The sequence below is a fragment of the Anopheles gambiae genome, chromosome 2 (genome assembly GCF_943734735.2).
Source record: "Anopheles gambiae chromosome 2, idAnoGambNW_F1_1, whole genome shotgun sequence".
Lineage (NCBI taxonomy): Eukaryota > Metazoa > Arthropoda > Insecta > Diptera > Culicidae > Anopheles > Anopheles gambiae.
In genome coordinates, this window is record NC_064601.1 from 49,583,939 (window position 1) to 49,604,856 (window position 20,918).

General features: G+C 49.9%; 1 protein-coding gene across 1 annotated transcript in view; it reads right to left on the minus strand.

The window, feature by feature from the left end:
* LOC1273981 (protein serrate) overlaps positions 1–20,918 on the minus strand; it is a 105,941-nt gene that overhangs the window by 27,697 nt on the left and 57,326 nt on the right. The window contains exon 9 of the mRNA XM_061651024.1: positions 2,276–2,409. Coding sequence (XP_061507008.1) covers positions 2,276–2,409 — 134 coding nt within the window. The remainder of the gene's footprint in view (positions 1–2,275; positions 2,410–20,918) is intronic.

Genomic DNA, 20,918 nt, shown 5'->3' on the forward strand with positions numbered 1-20,918 from the left:
TTGTTGGATTTTCTTGCCCTTTACCAGTATGATCATGTGCGCACACGCGCTCTTTTCACGCACCCAAAAGCCTAACAGCAGCACAACACACTCGAGAACAACAACGCGTGCACGCGTGCGCGCGTTCGAGTGTTCTTTCACCCAACCTGTCGGCCACTGCATTAATCGCGAGTAAGATGAAACGATCGGCAAGTGTTTATGAGTGTTTTTTCCCCTCGCTTGCAGTGCATCATCGCAGATTTCCCCCCTCCCCTTCGGTCATGTGGCACACGCCGCCGACGGTCACACAAAAAAGGGCTTTCTGTTGCCGTTGTTCCTGCTGCGGCTTCCCCTCGTCGCATATGTTAATCGCGCTCGGGCAATTATGACGGCACATGAATAGGGATGTAATTGATCGCAATTACGCCGTGGATGTGCGTGCGGGATGGTAGCGGACAGTAACCCCGTCCGTTTGTTGATCAAAACCATAACTACCGCCGACGGTTTTACAAGTGTGTTTCCTCCGCCAGGTTCGTGCCCTTCCCGCTTCCGCACTGCTGATTGATCGATTTGACAATTTCGGCACCCTTTATTTACTTGCTTCATTTGCAGTTGCTGTTCTGTGCGGCCAACTTCCGTGTTTCTTTTTTTTTAGTTAGCTTTTCAGCAACCCCTTGGTGGTTTGCGACAGACAAAACCGGTAACCAAATATAGTGCCAGGGGAACAAACCGTTTCTCCAGTCTTCATGTGCGCAAGGGAAAGGGCGCAAAACGTGACATATACGCGGTTACCCTCTTAGGACCCTAACTGTTTTTTAGGGTTCGCGATGTCAGACCACACAAAAAAACAACCCGGGACTGATTTATGGGATTTGTCATCGCAAACTCATCCCTTACTATCTCGCTACAAACGGAAGGTCTGAGGGCTTTCGGTCTCCGATGTAGTGTTTGTTGAAATGTGCGTTTGGGTTTCACAAGCGACACTATTATTCTTCGACAACAGCGCAATCGACCAGGATCGGCCCATCGGACGGTTAAATCGATGACCTATAATATCCTGTTTCTCGATGGGGGAGACCTTCCGCTGCGGTTGGTGTTCAATGTAAAATTGCACTGGAAGTCACATATATTAGCGAGTTGTAGGGCGTATCCATAAAAAATGAAGTTTGTGTGTGTGTGTGTGTGTTTGAGCCCATCTGGGTGGGTTCGGAAGGAATTGTACATTGCATATCGAACTGGTTTCAGTCGTGCGTGTGGCGTGTGCACACGTTCCCAAGACTCTTACTTTTCGGGGGGACCGTTTTGGCTCTTTCAGTCAGGCAGATACGAAAATTGCTTTACCGAGCAATATTGTATCGCCGAGCGATAAGATTAAACAATAAAAAATTAAATTTCGACTTAATTAGGTTTCTTTTCCAGGTTCGTCGCTTCCTTTCGCGCGCGCTCTGTCTCTCCCGTTGGTTTAGCGTATTGCGTGCCGCCCTGTTCGTATCTTCGGTTTCCAGTTTCGTTGCTTTAGATTGCAACGAGCGGATAGTGTGCCTTCGCCTCGATTAAGAAAGGGATGGGGAGGAAAGGAGGGAGAGTTTTGGGTTCCAAATGGCGAGTTAAAACAAGGGAAATTTATTATTAATCGATTAATTAAAAGTAATGGTGACCGTGGCCTTCTGAAGCTATGATGGCAAAAAAAAATGAATCCCATCCATTACATGGTGTGTATGTGTGTGTGTGAATGTTCAAGTTTTAGGGTCATTTTTTTGTGGATGCCTTATTTGCTGCTCTCTCGCCCCAAAAGGGCTCACTTTAGAAAAGACTTATGAAGGCGTTTTAATTTCCCCATAAAGAGCTTTAGTGCAGCATCGCATCGGAGTGGCGCGATATGCTTTCTTCCGTTTGTTTCTTCGTTGTTTCGCCATTTTGTGTTGCGAGCGACCACCGTGTGCCGGTAATTACCCCAAAAATGATCGGCATTTAATTACTGGAGCAGCGAGGAAGAGTTGGCGCAGTGAGTGTAGCGGAGATTGAAATCGATTTGATTTTTCATCGAAATTAACTAGCATTAGGGCGACAACGGGAAAGCGACGGGGACGGGTTTCTAGTACCTTCGTATTGCACTGTCTGCGCGCGAAAGTAGTGGCTCCGTTGCATACTTTGAAGGAAAATAGGATGCGCTAGAGAAAATAGCACATTTCGAGTTGAAAGAAGAAAACGGAACCGGATGCCGGCCAATCCCGGAAGTCCGGTTTTTAGGAAGGGGATTGGATTGCGCACTTCAGATCGCACCGCATACACTTACCTTGATCGCAGAGGATTCCACCCCAGTTCGTATCACAGATGCACTGCCATGCACTTCCGTTGCAGTAGCCGTGGCGGCAGCCCGGGTACACCATGCACTCGTTACACAGTGGACCACGCCATCCGGGTCGGCATCTGTAAAAGACAACGAAGAGAAATGAGACACATTTTTAGAGTTGATATCATTTAAAGAGGTGCGTGCTGAATATTGTAGGAAAAAAACACACAAAGCAAGACGCATTCCTATTGATTGCACGTGGGCACGAACAAAAGCCGACATTCATCGATCAAAGGGACCGTTTTTGAAAGTAATTATTCAATGCTGCCTGCAATTGTGGTGCCTTCAATTACTCCACCAAACGTGGTGCCGCGCGCAAGTGACAAAAGCGTGCTTCTTTCTGCACATTTCTGCTTGATCGTGTAGTAGTTTGAGAAGTGGATTGAGAAGAAAAAAGCACGCATTGGCACCATCCAAAATGTGCCGTCGAGCACAAGTGTGTTTGTGTTTGCAGTTCCCACTCTCCTACAACGCCTTGTGTCGCTGAGTGACCACGATCGAGTGGTGCCACTACGGGGGGATCTTGAAGCTTTTTGTCCCGAACACAGTCCGAAACAGTCCGAATCTCGAACGATGGCGATGATGGCAATCGATCGCTTTCGGTGCCGTTTAGGTGATATGAGTTCATCGGTAAACGAGTGCTCACTTCCAGGTGGGTCGAGCATTTTATTCCTCTTTTAGAAAATGGTCCCCGCCGATCGCGACCCGTACGTGACGGCTTTCGAATCGGTGGTGCTCGATCATTAGGCCAGCGGGCAGATCGAGCCCCGGAGTAGCGTCGTGTGGCATTTTGGGGTCGGGGGTAGTTTTTGTTTGGCATCCAATACACTTAGGTACGCGCCGTGAACAGCCCAAAGGGAGGCAAGTCTTTGTGTGCAGCGGGCTTTTTTGTTGTTGTAGTGCTTAACAATTAGCACGCACCGCCAACTAGGGGCCTGCGCCGTCGATGAGTTAAAGATCGCCACTTGAAGAAGCGGTGAAGAAAGTTGGGTCAAGCGGCGGTGGGAGGAATGTAAATGATTTAAAACTACTCGAAAACGATACGCACAGTCGGTATTGCTGCGGGATGAGTTGGGTGCCCTTTTTTGGGGTATTTGTGGTAATTGGTGGGATAGTGGATTCTTTGTATTTATTCATGAATGAAATCGCTAAAAACCTATAACAAGCAACTAACTAAACTAAAAGGGAAACAATGTATCCCATTGTGAACAGTTTCGTCATGCTTAATTGGCAAGACGCGTCACCACACTGGTGACAAACTGCTAGAAAATTTGATCGGTTCATCGATAAAAATCGATCCGCGCTCAATGATGAATGATGGCCTGTTCATGAGATGAGAAAACCCGTTCACTACCGAAAACGTGCAACCGTCGAGTAAATGTAAAAGCCCACCATCGACGATTTGCAGTTGCCTTGAGATGGTCTGCTTATCTTTTCGTAAGCTAACACACAAAAAGAAGTAAAAAAAAACGCAGCAACGAATCATCACCGCCCAATTCCGATGCTCGCTCACTAAATCCTGCGGTGGGAAAAAAGCTCAATCGACAGTAATCGGGACGCGATTTAGGCAGCTCTCGCGCGACTCGCTGGATACCGATGTTTGTGCAGGCGGCAGGAGTGGAAGTGCTATGCTTCTGTTTGTTTTCTCGTTCCAGCCCCGCGGGGCCGGCTCGCGGGAAGACCTATACACACCAAACGCCAAAATCTAACACCGCGGACCGCGCTTCATAAAGCAAAGAAGTGTTTTGTTTGATGTTGGACGGAACAGCGCTCTTTAACAAACACTCACACAGAGACACACACACAGAGACACACACACAGATGCAGTCACAAATACAGGCCCAAATCACAGCGATGACGGTGCGCAGGAAGCAAACAGCCCAGTCCACCGAACTGAGGAGACAAAAATCGCGCCGAGGACGAACCGAAAAAGAGCAGGAAAAATAATACACAAACTAAACCGAGATGATCCCACCGCTACCATCTTTTACCGGGGCATGCGGAACGGATTTCGGTGTTTTAACGTTTCGTTTTCTCCCTCCCCTCAAGCAACCATTTAGTCTTGGCTTAACGAGGGTCAAACGAATGACTCAAACGAATCTATCGGCAAGGCGGCGAACCCGGTGCTGCTGGGAAGTGCCTGTAGCGTTTTCTCTCCTTCTTCTACATTTCTGTTGGAGGCAAATAAAATGTCCACCTTCGAAAGCGAGGTATCCAGTACCGCGCCAGTTGCCGGTCCAGGTTAAGGTATTTGAATATGCCACCCCCCGCCTCTCCTTTTTGTGGCGTGTTTCGGTTCCTTTTTTTCCGCTGCGCTGTCGAAATTCCGGCGGTGCTTTTGGCGTGCCCGTGCACGTTAATTAATAACGCCCAAGAGAGCGATCGAGCAGGACAATTCCGGAGGCGCATTTACGATTTAGCAAACCGGCAAACCGTGTCGCGAAGGAGGATATGTATTTAAATGAGGCATCCTTGTGTCATTGGTCGGTCGGGCCTTCGTGCTTCATTCCTTGGGCGTTCGGGCCAAATGTGCCCCCCGTGTCTGACGATTCGAAAAATGTGCTGATCGTGCATTTGCTTCGGTTCTGTCTAACGGCGGACCGAGATCAGATTGTGCAAGATCTCGGGCCAAATTCCTGGATCTGTACTATCGTGAGAATGAATTGCCGTTGCTGTCGGGCTCGTTTCGGGCGCAAATGTGAAGCAGACAAATGATGCCAAAACAAAAGGGCAAAACAGTGGAAAACTAATTCGGCTACAATTTCCCCGCCGACCGTTTGATATGGCCCGACTCTGTCAAAACATTATCGTTAGTAATCAAGGGGAACATGCTTCGGGCATGGGGTTGGAACGTGTACTGGTACTGTTTCCAATCGATCCCGATCGTTCGAATCCTGACACCGGTTGCCCGCTCGATCGGGCCAACGTATCCAATTACGACATCAAAGCCCGGGCTCGCTATTATACAACGGCAACATGGGTTCGCACGATCAAAAGCATCCGATCGGTGACGCGCGGGCGTTGAAGTGGAAATGTCCAGCACACCGTTTCTTCGCTGGCATGATGCTTCCGCAGTACACCGCAAGGCGGCGCCACGGGCAGGATCGGTTGTAAAATCAACACGAACCAACCTACCGGGTCCTGTGAACGTTGCCCGGGGTGCCCGAAGTTGATCGGGGCTATGTTTTTGGAATTGAGCCGGCTCGCTTTATGTCCGCTGACAGGGAGTCTCTCCAAAAACAATTACCGCACAAAGTTCCCGCAAAAAAGATACCCACTTTCCGCACGGCCCGCACCGAACTGTCTTTGCCTTTTTGCCCCCTTCCAGCGTGGAATCGGGTTACACAATGTTGGCCACAGGGAGAAAAGGAGGGACGGTACAGCAGCAACAGAAAAAAAGGAGCCAAGAGAGCGAGATATGGAAGTACAAATAACTTTCAGCGGGCCCGCAGTGGACAATCAATTACAAACATGGATCTCCCCATTTATGCTTCAGCACTTTTGAGTTTACCCGACAGGAGGGGAGACGCGTTGGTAAGATGATACCAACGGCGCGGACAGGACAAAGGCGGACGGACGCAGGGAGGCGCGCGTTTTGGGGTGTTTTATGATTTATGTGCCCACGGGAATGGGAAGCCGGGGCCGGGTGGGCTTTCTGGGCGAGTGCGTCGATCAACGTGAACCGACGACCGACCGACTGACCGAAAAGATAACAATGCTTCCCATTTTTTGTTTGCGTTTTGTTTTTCAGCCCGCTGGGTCGGCTCTTTTGGCTTTCCGGGTTTGGTTTACGAGGGAGGTAGGACGCTAGGGACAGCCCTGGGGAAAGATGGGATGTGTTGAAATCGAAACTTTTCGAGCACCTCGACGCGACCGTCAAGCGTCTGTGTGTGTGTGGGACAACCTTTGAAGGTGTTGCGAAAAGTCACAACTTGGGGTGTTTTTTGTCCGTTGTTGTTCGTTGTTGTCTTGCTAGGTTCCTTGTGAATGTTTTAAGCCGGGAGCGCGAGCCGGAGTCGAGTCCTCCGAAGGTAGGCACGAAACTTAATATAGAGGTGCAACATGCTATTGACTAGACGACGTTCCAGCACATCCGACAGCGATCCGCCAACCGTCACCCACCCGCGTGCTGTGCTTAGAAGACAACCGTTTTGTTCTTCGGCTCGGGTTGACGGTGGTGGCAAACAACAAATCGTTGCCTAAACGCAGAGCCGGAAAAAACATACGGTTGTTCACTCTGTTCGCTGTGTGTGTGTGTGTGTTGTTGGGCACGTCACATATCGTTACGATTTACATCATCCTTCGACAAGACAGGCGACAAGGGCCACGGTTCATGCATCTCCTCCATTGCCATCCCGCGCCTCCTTAGTTTCCTGCTTCGCAGTGAAGCTCGCGATCTCACGCGCACGATCTAACAGGGCGCACAGTCAGTTGTTTCGGTTGTCTGTTCGGATCTGCATGTCGGTTTTGGGGTGGAACGAAGAGGGTGGCATCAAGACAGGGGTGGCTTCATGCACGGCTTGATGGAAACGGTGACACACTAAGGGTGATGCCAGCACGCCAGCATTTCCCCCACAGTCTCGACGTTGGGACTGCGCGACATCGGGTGCGATCGCTGATCGTGTGGGGAGGAAGCGCACGATCGCTTCCTATTCAGCTGGAAGGTGCGCTCGGTCGCGAATGTGCGCGGGCCGAGATTTATTGCAGAATTAAAAGCGCTCAAACAATGTTCCGCTTGTTCAATTATGTATGATTAAGCGCTTATTTATTTATTATTAATTTTCCGCTTCGGGATCGCTTCAGGCGATTTTCTTGGCGAGCTTTCTCGGCGTCAGTCGAAGCATGTGAAGCAAATTGTCACGTGTTGTTCGTCGCGGCTCGTGGGGGTAGTTGGCATCGCACCGAACGAGGGGTGAGAATGGACGAGATCATCGTCACACCCGGTCGTTGCACATGTGTTTGTGTGAGAGTTCCCATATTTGTCTAAGATTGCGGGGGCAATGTTACCCACCCGCAAATCGGCCGACGGGCTCGTGTCCTGCAGTCCCGTGCACTCGTTTAGTAGCCGTGCATACGTGTGACATCCTTCCACCTGATGACAACTCGATAAAATGGTGAATTTATTTTACAATTGTCCTGCCGCTCAAAACTGCGGAGGCTCACCAATTGAAACGGGACCACCACCCGGGCCCCCGGGTGGTGGCAAGGAGTCGGTACCGTTTCGCCACAGTAGGCAGCGGGTTATTGTTCTGCCCGCGATCGTACACCATAGGTAGGAAAGATTTATTGCGCGTTGCATAACAATGCTATCAATCAAACAATTTCCCACTAAGGAAGGCACGAAATTACGGTGGTTGTGTTTGAAGATCGATAGGCTTCTTGGGTAAGCCCAGGGAGGATGCAGCATTGAACAGCTTACGGTGTTGTTGTGCATGTGGGGTCGCACCGAAACCAAACTCGGCAAATCGAACCGCCTAAGCGTGCTAACTGCTGGTTAGCCGGAGTATTAGCGAGCGCTGGAGCGAGGGTTGGCCAGTGTTGCACAATTTTAATCAGGTGCTATGTAGGGCGTCTTTTTGGGCTCGTTCAAAAGCTCCACGCTTTGCGCTGCCCCGTCAACGACCGCCTTTGACTGACCTCCCGTGTGCCAAAGTGGCGGTGTGGTAGCATCATTGTAGCATTATTTAAATTATTATGCAAAACACTTTTCCAGACCAGGGAGCACAAAGCTTTCTAACCCCATTTTGCTTCGTTTCCTTTGAGCCGGGTCAAGCTTACTTCGGGGGAACAAGCAGAGTTTTGGTGTTTGACGGTGACGGCTGTCAAAATTTCGAAGGACCAACCCAAAAAGCGCATAGCTTCGCATAGATGTTTCAAGTGTTGAGCGGCGGGTTGGGGGTTGTGCGAATCGAACAAAACGTAAGGCAATTCACATCAAAATATCACATCCGCCTCACACCGAGTGGGCCTGGGCCTTTGATGAACCCACTCAGGTCGAGAGTCGCGTCGAAAAATTGAGCCTGTGGTATGCCCTTCCGAGCGGCGGCGGGTATATGCTGTTCGGGAGCGAAACAGCTTCCTTGGTTGGTTTGTGGTTTTTTTTGTGTGCTGCTGTTGATGTTGTTGCTACTTTTTTCGGCAACGCGGGTCAAACCCGATACAGTAAGGCAAGAGAGTACAGCAAGCGAGCGAGAGAGAGATGCGGTTTGCCGTTTACTTTGCTTTTGTTTTGTTTCGTTGTTTCGGTGCGGCTAACGCGAGAGCTTTTGTTTTTTTTACTTTTTTTTGGTTTATTTCACTCCAAAAAAAGGCAGCTCAAGCCTCGGGGCGCGTACGTATGCGCAGGTGTGGGAAAATGTTCCCCGATGTAATTGGCCATCCCCAGCACCACCGACCCCTTTCCGCGAGGCTTCCGATGGCTCGGGGCTTCCCTTAACATGCTTTCCGCCACTTCCGCGGACGGCCACTTAGTGAGTGGAAGGAAAGAGTGAGAGTGAGTGGCAGACGAATAGACGGAAAAACGGAGGGAGGGAGTGAGAGAGAGCGAGCAAAATAAAAACCTTTTGCAGCGAAAAGTGGGTACCACGTTCGGTGAACCCGCTTAACCTTCGCGGTCTGGTGAGCAGGAGACGCATCATCATGCAGCATGCTGCATTGGCAAGTTGGGCCAGCAGGGCGGGGTGGTAGCATAACACACGCCGGCTCGCTCACACGCCCACCCGGTCGGAGCGCCTGCACCACACACTAAACGACCATTTGCCGGCTGGCGAAAATGGGTGAAACGCGGTGCGAAATGTCAATCACGGACCCGTTCGGGTCGTCCGCATCGGTCTGCTTTCCGACCTTGTTGTGCGGGCATGTGTTTCGCTGTGTGACGCTGTTCCCTCCACTGCTTCCTCTCACTTTCATTGGCCGCGGGAAGAAATGAAGGGGGGTGTGAGGGGGGTGCAGACCATAACTTGTTTCGGTCCCTGCCGGGTGACAATAATAGCTCATACGTCCCTCGCGTTCGCGTATGCTTCTAGGGCAGGGACATCCCGGAATGATCAATGTTCTTTCCCAGCCAGTGTGTTTAAGGAGCGGAAGGTGGGCAAAGAAGTACATTCAAAGTGTGACGTTTGGTTGCAAAATCTCACCCACCGCGTCCGGTTGTGCTGCGGCAAACGAGCGGATTCTCCTGCAAAGGTGAGGAGTTTAACCATGGAGCAGTTAAGCGGGTGGTTATTGTCCTCTATTGCCGTACGGTTAATCTCGGCTGAACGGAGCCCTCGGAACGAAATTGGCCCGAGATGGGAAGTCGTATCGGTGTATGATCACCACAATTCCCGTTCGCTGCATTTGCGGGCGTCGAAATCTAAAGGCTCTTCTTCTTCTGGTGGTGGTGGTGCAAAACCGGGGCGAACGAAACGGCTACATCGGGCGACATGAAGCATACATGATCGCCGAACACCCAACAAGCTGGCGGCGTTGTGTAGGCTGGCTGGTTGGCACAAATCGCAACAACCGCGTATGCAGTGCCGCGGGTTCGTCGCTTTTATTTATTGCTCATCCGTGTGCGCGTCCCTTCGGAAAAGGGAGGGTTATTGTTATTGTTGTGTTATTGATATTTCATTAGGTATTATTTATTGCCGCACTTGAGGGCATTTATTTCGTTTGACATTTTGTAGGGTACGGTTTGGGAGGATTAGGGGGGATCGAGCAATTGGCAGTACACCTTCGCCGCGCAACGGGTTTTGCGGGAAGCGTTATCCTGTCCAATGTTTTGCCGTGTTTTGTGGGACGTAATCTTAGGACCCTGATCGGTCCACCAGTAGGGGTGCGCTTGCAGACTCTTGGGCTATGATAATTTGAACGCTTTCGGGAAGCAAAACAAAAGCCTCGAACACACACGCGCATGTGAGGAAGAAAAAACAAACCACATTCCGTTTAAGTGCTCGTTTAAGTGGCCTAATCGAATTATTGTTTCACACGGCTGGTGGACGTCGGCAGGCGGTTGTGGGGTCATTTACAAAGGAGGAAAACTGCATCAATACAGCTTTCTCCTATTGCTGCCCTTTCATCTTCCCTCCCTTCTGTGCTATGTTGCTGCTGATGCTGCTGCTGCTGCTGTTCATCTTATTTGCGTTTCTCATTTCTTCCACGAAAGCAGCTCATCATCAGGTGCATCGGAGAGGTTCCCTCTGCGGTTTCGGTTCCATCTGAGGCTGCCTTCTCGTTCGCTTTATTGACACATTTCCGCACAGTGCCGAACGATGACGTACCAGCCGCGCTCCGGGGCAGCGACGAATAATGCTCAAAACAAATGTTTAACCGATGTAAACAATGACAGTGGCGGCGCGGGTGAATAATGGTAAGTAAAAAAGACCCTGCCCCAAGCCCGATCAGCTCGCCACCTCAAATGCAAAGCGGCGACGATCAGGCTCGATCGCTCGACTTTTCCCATACCGGGCCGGCCGGGGGTATACGATCGCCGTCACCTTTACTCGCGCCGGTTGGTGCAGCAGCAGCGCCTCTCGTCGTTACTCGCGTCACCCCTGATGGGGTCCATTGCGGGTTGTTTGTAAGTTTGTTCGCTTGTTTGAGTTTCGACTTTTGTTTCAAAAATAAACGTCAATACGCTGCACACAAACCAAAACCATGGATGGAAGGGAGAATGATGAGACTCTATACTGTTTTTTTTCTCTTAAGTTTCCTTTCGGTCAAGATTTCACAGTCGCCCACACAATCTTGTTTCTCGCGGGGCGACTGATGGAATGTGTGAGAGAGTTAAAAAAACTAACAACACGAAGGAATGGTGTGCAACCCATCGGTGTTGGTGACAACGGGGGTGAGTATGGCAAGCTCCACCGGGTGAAGAATTTAGCGCAAATATTTAGTCGACTGTCAATCGTCCCGTATACTCCGATCGCGATACGGGAGATAGATATAATGAGATACATAGAGCAAACGGTACACTGTCGGTAGGTCTCAGTCCCACCGGGTCGCGGGAGAAGATCCAGATAGCCTTACTGGGGGTAACCCGTTCGATGGTTGTTCCTGCCTCTGCAGAACTCGCATCACCTTTTTGCACTGCAATCTACCAGTACGTGCAGCTGCATGTATTGGGTCTACCGTTTAGTGGAAGTTTGTTGTTTTTTTGTTCGTCGGTTTCGTTGTTTGTTAATTATTCCCCCACCGTCGTTGAAGTCGCTTGCGCGGACATCTCAATTTGGACGATAATATCGCGCCAAACCGAACGCTTAGCCTTTGCTTTGTCTGCGCTTTGGATGAGGGCTTGGGCAAAAACAGCCACGATGGCCGCGAGTTTTTTTTCTCTCTCTTTATCATAATCATCCAATCTCTAAGCGCTTAAATGTTCTGTTCCGCGCAATAGCTTCCATCGGGCAATAGCAAAATGGTCGACAGTAATGGCAAACAGCGCTGGGCCGATGGGAAAGCAAAATTTATAATGATAACTGGGTGGCACGAGACGGCCCAACAGTAAGCATGGAAGAAGCGAAAAAGAGCAACCGGATGGGACGTTGCAGCTAGACGAAAATCGAGCAAACCTGGCACCGAAATAGACCATAAGGAAGGGAACCTTCTTCCGACACTGCGATAATTCGATCGCTTCCTCGCCTGAAATGGAATCTGTGGCAGAAATTATTGTTTGCAGTTTGTTGCCTGGGATTGGCCTCCACCACCATCACCGTTCGGGGTCGCCCGAAGGGGTCATCGGAGATCGGTCTCGTAACCGCCGGGGCCGTAGTACACGGCGAAAGTCGATCCATCGCACCGATAAACAGCGCCAAACTTCGCTTCTTCCGTGCAGCGGAGCAGCTCAACATGGCCCAGGCCCACCAGGAACGGGGACAGACCAAACCAGACGGGGTGGTGTAATGGTGGACGAGACGAAGACGATGGTGCGATGTTTTTGTGGTCTTATAAATTGTTGAACCTTGTCTTATTATGTAAATGCTTCTTTATTCGCCAACGAGGGCAGCTATCGCTCGGAGAAGAGAGCACACAGTGAGCAAACAACCAAACCAACAAAAAAAAAACAAAGTCTACAGCATCCCACGGTCAATCTGTAGAATCGCACCGAAACCGATGGGCATTGTCAGGGAGTCAGTAGTAGAGGCGTTTGGAGCCTTTACGCGCAAGAAAGAAAACACGCAGGAGGCTACTCGAAGTAGGTTAGATTAGAGGTCCGCTGCTCTTCCGTACGCCGTACGAGTTGTTCGCTCGATAACGTCTGCCCGGGTTGGTCGTGCCAGCCAGAGTTGGCCGGGCGGCTGCCGGATGACACGTCGCGTGATTTCCGAAACGGTTCGTAGCCTAGCCCTGGCTAGATTGTCCTGTGGCGTAGTTTGATGTTTCCTGCAGTCGAAGGTCGGATGAGCATTTTCCAATCAACCTCTGTGTGTCTTGTAGCAGCTATTCCGAGAGTCTTCAAAACCCTACGCCTGGGTATCGTTGGAATTACACTACATCCTTCCAATGCTTTCGCTGTTTGAACGTTTGAACTTTTAATTTTGGCCAACAACATTCAACCATCGATCGATTGATATGCCCGGGTACGCTGCTGTAGTTGGCTGTCGCTGCTGCAGCAGATGAGGTTGTAGATCTGTGCGAGTCGCCGTCTTCGTCTAGGACGCAGAACACGATTCTCATTTTCCAGGACATGTAGCGTAGTGCCCGATCAACTTTGACCCGGAGCACTCTTCGCGGACGAAACAAGCTGCAGAATCCCCCCTCCAGACGTGCGATTAGTTGAGGATCCTAGGCAGCAAATTTATAGCTCACCATTCTCGGTTAGGCCATTCGGCCACCAAACAGTGGAAAGTCGATCGTCCCGCCGATCGTGGTGTGAAAAATAAATCCTACCGGTTCCTAAATCGTAGCGAAACGATTTGTAACAACCCTGTGGGGCTGCGTGAGGCTGTGGTAGGTGAACGCGCAACGGCGGATTGAAACAATAACAAAACAACACCGAACAGAAGCCAGCGTGTTTGTTTCGGCCAAGGGAAGCCGGGACGAGGCTTACGAGGGGTGGTTTCTAACAAGAACAACATTATACGTATAGAATCTTAATTAATTGAACAATTTAAATAGCCACAGGAGACGCGCGAGTGCTACCGGATTGACCGTGGAGTATGGTTGCAGCATAACCGTTTTACCATTCCGAACGCGGGAAGCATCGCGCGGGGCCAAACGTGCGGGGTTTCAGTATTGATCCTCCTTTTCCTGGTATGTTGTTGGATCGTACAAAGTCTTTTGAGAAGGTTTCACCGAGCGGGGTGGAGCAACACCGTGTTCCCAGCTTACGAATGGTAACGTCGTTTTAATTGAATTCGAAAACATGGCAATCCCGGGCGGACGGAACCTTCTCTTCCCTTTAGCGCTTCGTCCGGTCTTGAACCCATTATTCATTTGTCCGCGTGAATCTTTGCTGCCCTCGCTGCCCGCAAATTCGAATCGGACGCCCTGTTCGGATTGGGCGGCATTTGCCATTTCGATTTCGCGGCGAGACACCAGCACCGGGAATCGGTTTGTGCTCGTTGGGTACCGCGCATGTTTTTGCGGTGTGTCGCCACGTTAGCTATTTTGTGGTACGGGTTCGCTGTGTTTCTTTTCCGTGCTGGAAGTGCAGGAGGAAAACAGACAAAAAAAAAAAACAAACGGTCTCCAACACGAAATCGGCACGGTTAGCTTCCGTCCATCTGCTCGCTGCAATCGCAGCTTGTTGCCCGATCGAACGAACACACGGAAAGCCGGTCCAACCCTCGGCCCCCGGAAAGTGCGCGCAGTGCTGCACACACGCGGAACTCAATTAAAATCACGCAATTAATTAAAAGAAACACCAAATAGGCAATCTTGTAACAGAATCTGTTACCACGGGAGGAACGGTACGTTCGGGTAAATGCATTTCGGCGTACGAGTGTGGTGTATCGTGTTTTCGTGAAACGCTCATTTTCCGGCCCCGTTAAACGCGATCGGCTGCTAGTGGTGTGGAGGAAGCCCTCGCGAAAGCAATGGCCTGGGGAGTTAATTATTTTATCTGTTTTCCCATTTAACACTTTGGGTGACTTATTGGCTGGGGCTAGCAGTCGAATGGCGCGGTTCGGTGCAGTTCGACCAAGGATGTGTGCATCTTCGTGCAGGTGAAGTGTGCATCCAGGGTCAGCGAGAGGTGCTCACGAGAAGAGGCGTTAGAACGATCGCTCGATAACGTAATGAGCTTCTGCTTACTTCAGAACCATAAAATCGAATTTTACATACTGTTCGAAATAAAAGCACATTAGTAAATAATTCACAATAAATTGATGATGTAGAAAAGCAACTCAACGACGAAAGCAACACAATCCATAGTTTATGGAATGTCATTATATCTATTCAGAAAGCCTCTGTTCGCCATGTCCAGAAACGGCGTACTTTCGAGCCCTAGTCATTACTTCGTCAACCGCGAAGGACGATGGAAATCCCAAGGCTGGAATTCCATGGCTGTTCTAAGTCTGTTTTTGTTTCGTCCCATACAAAAAGGCCTTTGTTTCATGCCGATAGCTGAAGACGAGAATCCGAAAAAAAGCTTGGACACTGTCCCAGCATTTAACAGCCCCGCACACAGATCGCCAGTGCGCATCATCAGCCGGAGAGTCGGAGTCGGTGATAAATGATGCTCCCTCGCGAGTGATCGTTTCGAGGCAAAACAGGCCAAACAACAAACCCTAACATTGGGTGAAATGCTGGAACCTGCGAATGCTTGCCAGATCGATTGATAGCCTGTGCTGAGCATAAGACACCGTGAGTGCCGATCTGTCGATCGGGGTAAGGTCGGGGTGAGCAAATGTTCCGTCGCTGTTCGCTGGAAATGAAGCCACGAAACTGTGCTTAGACCCCGTTCGTGACCCCGTAGTGAATCTGCCGAGCAGGCACGCAGGGCACGGATTTGCATTCCGTGCTGTTTGGCTGGCTGCTGGAACGTTTGTTTCGTGAGCAGCTTCTAAGATACTTGGGCTTTCCATCGAGCAAGAGAGCGAGATGCAGCGCGCCCTTGTAACAATTTTAATTGTCCTTTCTTTAGAATTCCGTTCCGTCTTCCGGGATGTGATGCACCAGGGGTGTTCGAGGTGTTATGATTTGCATAGAACATGTCACTGCATTCACCTGAGTGTGATGATTCAGTTACGTGCAGCAGCGGGAGCTACACGGCAGCCTAACAATTCTAACTGCTCAAGCTGATACTGAGAACGGCTCATTAAAATGTGTTTGTTGTTCTTCCCTACACCGTAGCGCTACTGTCGGAATGGATTTCCGAAGCCTTTCGAAATAACACGCTTTGTTACAAGAAGCTGGGAAATGTTTCTTTCGAGCTCACGATTCTAATAGCTCAAGATCTTTCTCACCCTTTCACCCCAACCTGAATGCGCAGGAATAGAAAGAAAAAAAATCCATGCGCGTCAGGCGTGTCCCATCGTCAATCGAGCCCAAAGTACGCTCGCCATCAGCGTCCCCGATACGCGTGAATCTGCGTACCATGGTGTGAGGGGGTGGAGGTGGACGGGAGCATTCGAGCGCGTATTCGTTAGGGTCATTATCGTTTTGTTTGATGCTGCTTCGCTTTGATTATTCTCTCCCATCGAACTGCTCGCTCGTTCCATTCTAGGTTCGCTTCGACTGCAGCGCGGAATCGGAGGGCGACGGAACGTAGGGCAAAGGACGGATGGCTTAGACACTTTGCGCACTTTGGACTAAAAGAACCTGTTTTTTTTGTTATCCTCTTCCTTTCGTGTTGTACGTGTGTGCGTGCGCGGGGATTTGAGATTCGATGCCGGTGTGCCCTTCGCAGCATCGAAGCGTTCCGTCCTGTTCACTTGAAAAGCCCGCACGGCGGGAATGAATGAACGAGACGATGTTGCTGGTCAATAGGCTACAACGTTGCTGAGCAGTCTACGCAAGTGTACGCCTGTGTTGCTCCGTCTCGTTCTAATAGATTTGATTATTTCGACGTAATTTACTATTAATTTTCAATTAGTTACTCGTAAGTTTTCGGAGCGTCGAAAAGTTCCAATTTTCTCACTTCCTTCCTCGCCGGTGCGGAGGAAGACCTTCAACATCATTATGACGGCTGCATCGGTATGTGTGCGTGTTGCTTTTTTTGTTATTGTTGGAGTGCTTTTGGTGGTGAACCAAAATTTCGTTGAATGCGCGCCAAGCAGCTTAGCACCTATGGATTTTGGCTTGGCTTCCTTCTGTTAAGTGGCATCAGCCATGTCGGGGTATGCATGTGTATGTAGTAGCTTAGAAGAGTATTTGGCCCACATCCACCATGCACAGCACACACACACACATAGAGGCATTGGCGTGAGCGAAGGTACATAACACAATTCCAGTTCATCAATTCTGTACAGTAGATTATGCTTCATTATCAGCTTTGTTTTATGGGCTTGGAGCGAATTCGGTTCGTCCGTGAGTTTGGCCGGGGATCGATCTGGCGCACAATCGATCGGCCGCGGTTCTATTCAGTTCCGTCACGCTCCCGGTGCCGCCCAGAAATGGCGATATCACACCGAAAATGGGGTTAAACATTTCATCACGCTTCATTAGAACTGATCGATCCGGTCCGGCGAAATGGCCCGTTGCCCGGAAAGAAAGCGCAAAGAAAGGCAAATGTGCAAGAGGCAGCAGGCGTGGGGAGTGGAGAGCAAAGAATCTAGTCTTTTGGTTTTGGATTCGGTCTCCGCTTTACTACTCGGTTCGCCAAATTGGTACACAGCAACGTTGCTTCTGATGGGATAATTATGCTTCATTCGTGCTGCGTCTCCCAATGCATCGTAAAACGCATCCACTGTGCTATGTCTGTGGCGAACGTTCGATCGATGGAACGATCTATGATGTATAGTATGTAACTTAATCTATCCCTTTCTTTGTTTCTTGCTTTGCTGGCCGTTGCGCTTGGCAACTGGGGGTTGTTGTCGGGCAACAGATGACGAACCCGCCAGGTCGAAACAGAGAAGGAACTAGCAGAAGAAGGGACAAGAAAAAATCATGTAAGCTGGCCACCGCCGTACAAGATACCAATTATTTTTCAATAAAAATTGATGATAAATTTCTAGATCCATAGCTAAGGTACAATGTCCATGGTTCGCTTGTTTTGCGTCTCTTTGCAGCAAAAAATAAACACAGAAACAAGCCAATGATCACGGAGCCTAAGGGATGACTATTCACCTGAAGAAAGCAAAAAAATCTCCAAGGCTCATGCGTCTCGGTGTCTTCTCACGGCCAACTGTCGCGCACATTCACGTTATGGGGCAGGTTTTTTTTGTGTGCAGTTGCTGCTCTGTTGTGTTCATTCCTGTTTTGTTACTTGTGTAGATATTTCTTTGCCTCGATCGCGAAAGATTTATTTACGTTTTTTCGCTTCTCTTAACCCCCATCATTCATCATAAGTCTTTTCGCGGTGCTCCTCACCGGACCCGTTGCGCCCGTGCGGAAGATGCGGAGCATAATGAATATGCGGCCTCTGGAGGGCTTACACCAGGTGCTTTCGCTTCCACGCTATGGTAATAACTGTGCGACAATGGTTAATGCCATGAGGGCGATAAGGAATGTTTCTTCACGAACCGCCCGAAATGGCTTTGGATTTGGATAGAAATTTGTCAGCAAAAGCAAACCCCAATCACACCGTAAACACATGTACTTTACACTTTGCTTACATTCACGACGTCAACATCATCACCAACTTCCAAGTTCTGCATTTGAATTGAATAAAGTTAATTTGCTGGTTTCCTCTCTTTGGCGGAAGCGCCATCAGTCGAAAAAAAAAACGAAATAAATAACCAACTCCATTTGCATACATTTAAAGTACGCGCACTGACGGGTTGTTTGTGCTGCCTTTGGTTTGTGTTCGATTTTTCATCACCCACCGCCAACGTCTGCCAGTGATCGGTAGAGCTGGGCTGATAATTAGACCCATCTATCTCGCAACCTGCTGCTCCTGTGGGGATGCTGCCTGGTGGCGGCTGCTGATGAACCCTTCGCCCCCTTTGCGGTTGCAATTTTGTAGCCATTCGCCAGTTTGTGAGGAAAAGTGCAAAAGTAACACGTATAGCCATTAAGCCGTCCCGACCAGCAAGCTGGCCGTGGGGTAAGCCAAGCACCATCGGCAATCATGTTGCGGCGAGCTGTTGCCAAAGGGCTGGTGAAGGTGTGAAGGTGTGCCGTTGAATAAAAACAAAATAAAAACGGATCCCATCCGAGGCAAAAGGCAGCTAATAATAAGTAATGATATGTTTATATTTGTACTCTCTGTACGTTTTCAACCGCGGAGTTCGTTTGGGTGGAGTTTTAAAGCGGGGCTCGCGGGGAGGCTGAATCCAGTTCCTTTTACGCGCTCGTGATTGTACACCAGTTGGTCGCTTTGGAAAGCTTTGAAAAGTTGCAAAGAAAACGCTAACCCGGTTGCCAATCGGAAGGTCTAGTGAGACGGAAGCCTTCGTGTTGGTAGCAAGGATGCGGAAAGACAGCAACATTTTTCTCGCGTTCGCCTTGCATGATCCCGGCTGCGATCAATTATTACCGAAAAGCATACAGTGGAGCGAGGAGGACCGGCAACCGGCCTCGCTTCCTTGTAAACGTTGGGAAGCATTGGCAGCCGTTCGAAGGCTTTGTTGTGCTGAATTTCCCAAAGCTCCCGGGTTTGCAGTATACACTTGCTTCAACTGACTAGTACGGTTCGCAGCCATGGGCAGATGGCGAGGTGCAGATAATTCAATTAATTCTATATTCGCAATATATTTTGCTGTCGCTCGTGCAGCAAACGCGTTGCGCGTGACATGGCAACTGGGGAAGGAAACGCGTCGCAGCCACACTCTATGTTTCTATTATTTTGCCATATCGATTGTCAATGGCTTTAGCTGTGAGGCTGGGTGCGCGATCGAGCGCTCGAATTGCTACAGGGAGCGATGGCTTTACCTTGCAGCTACTGCTGGCGGAAAGAAGTTGAGAAGAAAAAAAGGGGGTTGCACGTAAAGGGTTACTCGACGGTTGATGTTTCATTTGTCCGCGGGATTGCTTACATGTGGTACAACATTAAACCAGTGTTGAAGTAAGAGGGAAAAGGTTGCTGCGACCCGATCGCAAAGGTCTTCAGCAAAGGCAAAAAGTGGCCGAAGAAGGTGCTCGAGACAGTAACACGAATAAAAATCGAACGACAGTACCGAGCGCTGAGTCGTCTTAATATTAATGAATGCAGCGCCCGGACGCTCATATCGCTACTGTCTTATCTTTAATGTATTTATTATTATGCTACCGAAAGGAGGGACACATCGGGGTTGGTACGTGGGAGGGGAGGTTATAAAAAATGCGCCCGGCTTTCCGCGATCGCGCTGGGGCTCTTCCGCGCTGGCTTCAGTGCGAACCGATGCAAACGCGGCACGAAGGATCACAATCGAACAGGGATCTCGCATGTGAGGCAGGAGACAGTGTCACGCGATGCGAGTGAGCGAAAGGATTCCGTTGCACGAATCGCAACGGGTCGCGAGCGCGCGCGCCCTCGCAACCGGTACCGTTCGCGGGTTTGCTTCTGGCGTGAATAATTAAGCGTTCATTTCGCGGCTTGCCAACGATCGACGCGCGGGCCTGGTGAAAACCTTCCCTAAAACCGAAAGTAATTGCCACCACTAGCTCGAGACACCTACGTGCGGGCGGCCGGCGTGTTGTAAACGGGGAACATTATGAACATGATTAAACAACCGTTTGGAGTGTTGTTTTGTTGCTGTTCGCCGTTGTCTGCCTACACATCGCCGTGACCGGGTTGTTCGAAATGAGGGACGCAAGGATGGCGCGATTCTCGCGGGGTTTGAAACGCGGTGCGAAAGTAATCGCGATCGCGCTCCTCGCGAATGGACGCAATTCGCACGAAACAGTTTGCAGAAGGACTGTGGATCCCCCGTGCAGCCCCTTTTTGCAGGGATGGGAATGAACTGCAAACACGAAAACTGTGGCATGTGGAATGCACAAGCGTTTTGTTGTGTTTTTGCTCTTTTAGTTTCCCCCGTCAGCCTCCAAAGTGCTCACAAGGACTAGGACAGCCGCTAGATGAGAATGGTTCGTATAACCGTTCCAGGGCACCGTCATTTCAGCGCGCCGGAGAGTCCTTTTTTGGCGATAGTTAGCCCTGTTGCACATCAAGATAGTGCGTACTCACCACTAGCACTGGTAGAAAAGTGTGATCGATTTGATTGTGCCCGCTCCGGACTCGGGAGGTGGCGAAAAGTTCCACCAGCAGCGGTGACAGATTTATGGATCCAGAAGAAAATTGATACCGCGAGCCGTGAGAAGCGGTGTGAAAGTTATCAAACAGCTCTCCACTGTGTGGGCCGTTGTGTATCGCTAAATAGTTAGTAGATGCAGGACCTTAAGTGACGTGCCAGATTTGATCGCCAGCAAACCCGCGGCAAGGGTCTGATCCAAAACGGTGACTCGAGTTGGTGACTCTCTCTCTCTTTCTTTCACTTTGTATGCTTTGGATTCGATTATCGATCTTGCGCTTGGCAGTAGCTCGATCGAGCGAAGTATTCGCACGCCATAGTGACGGCGAGCAGTT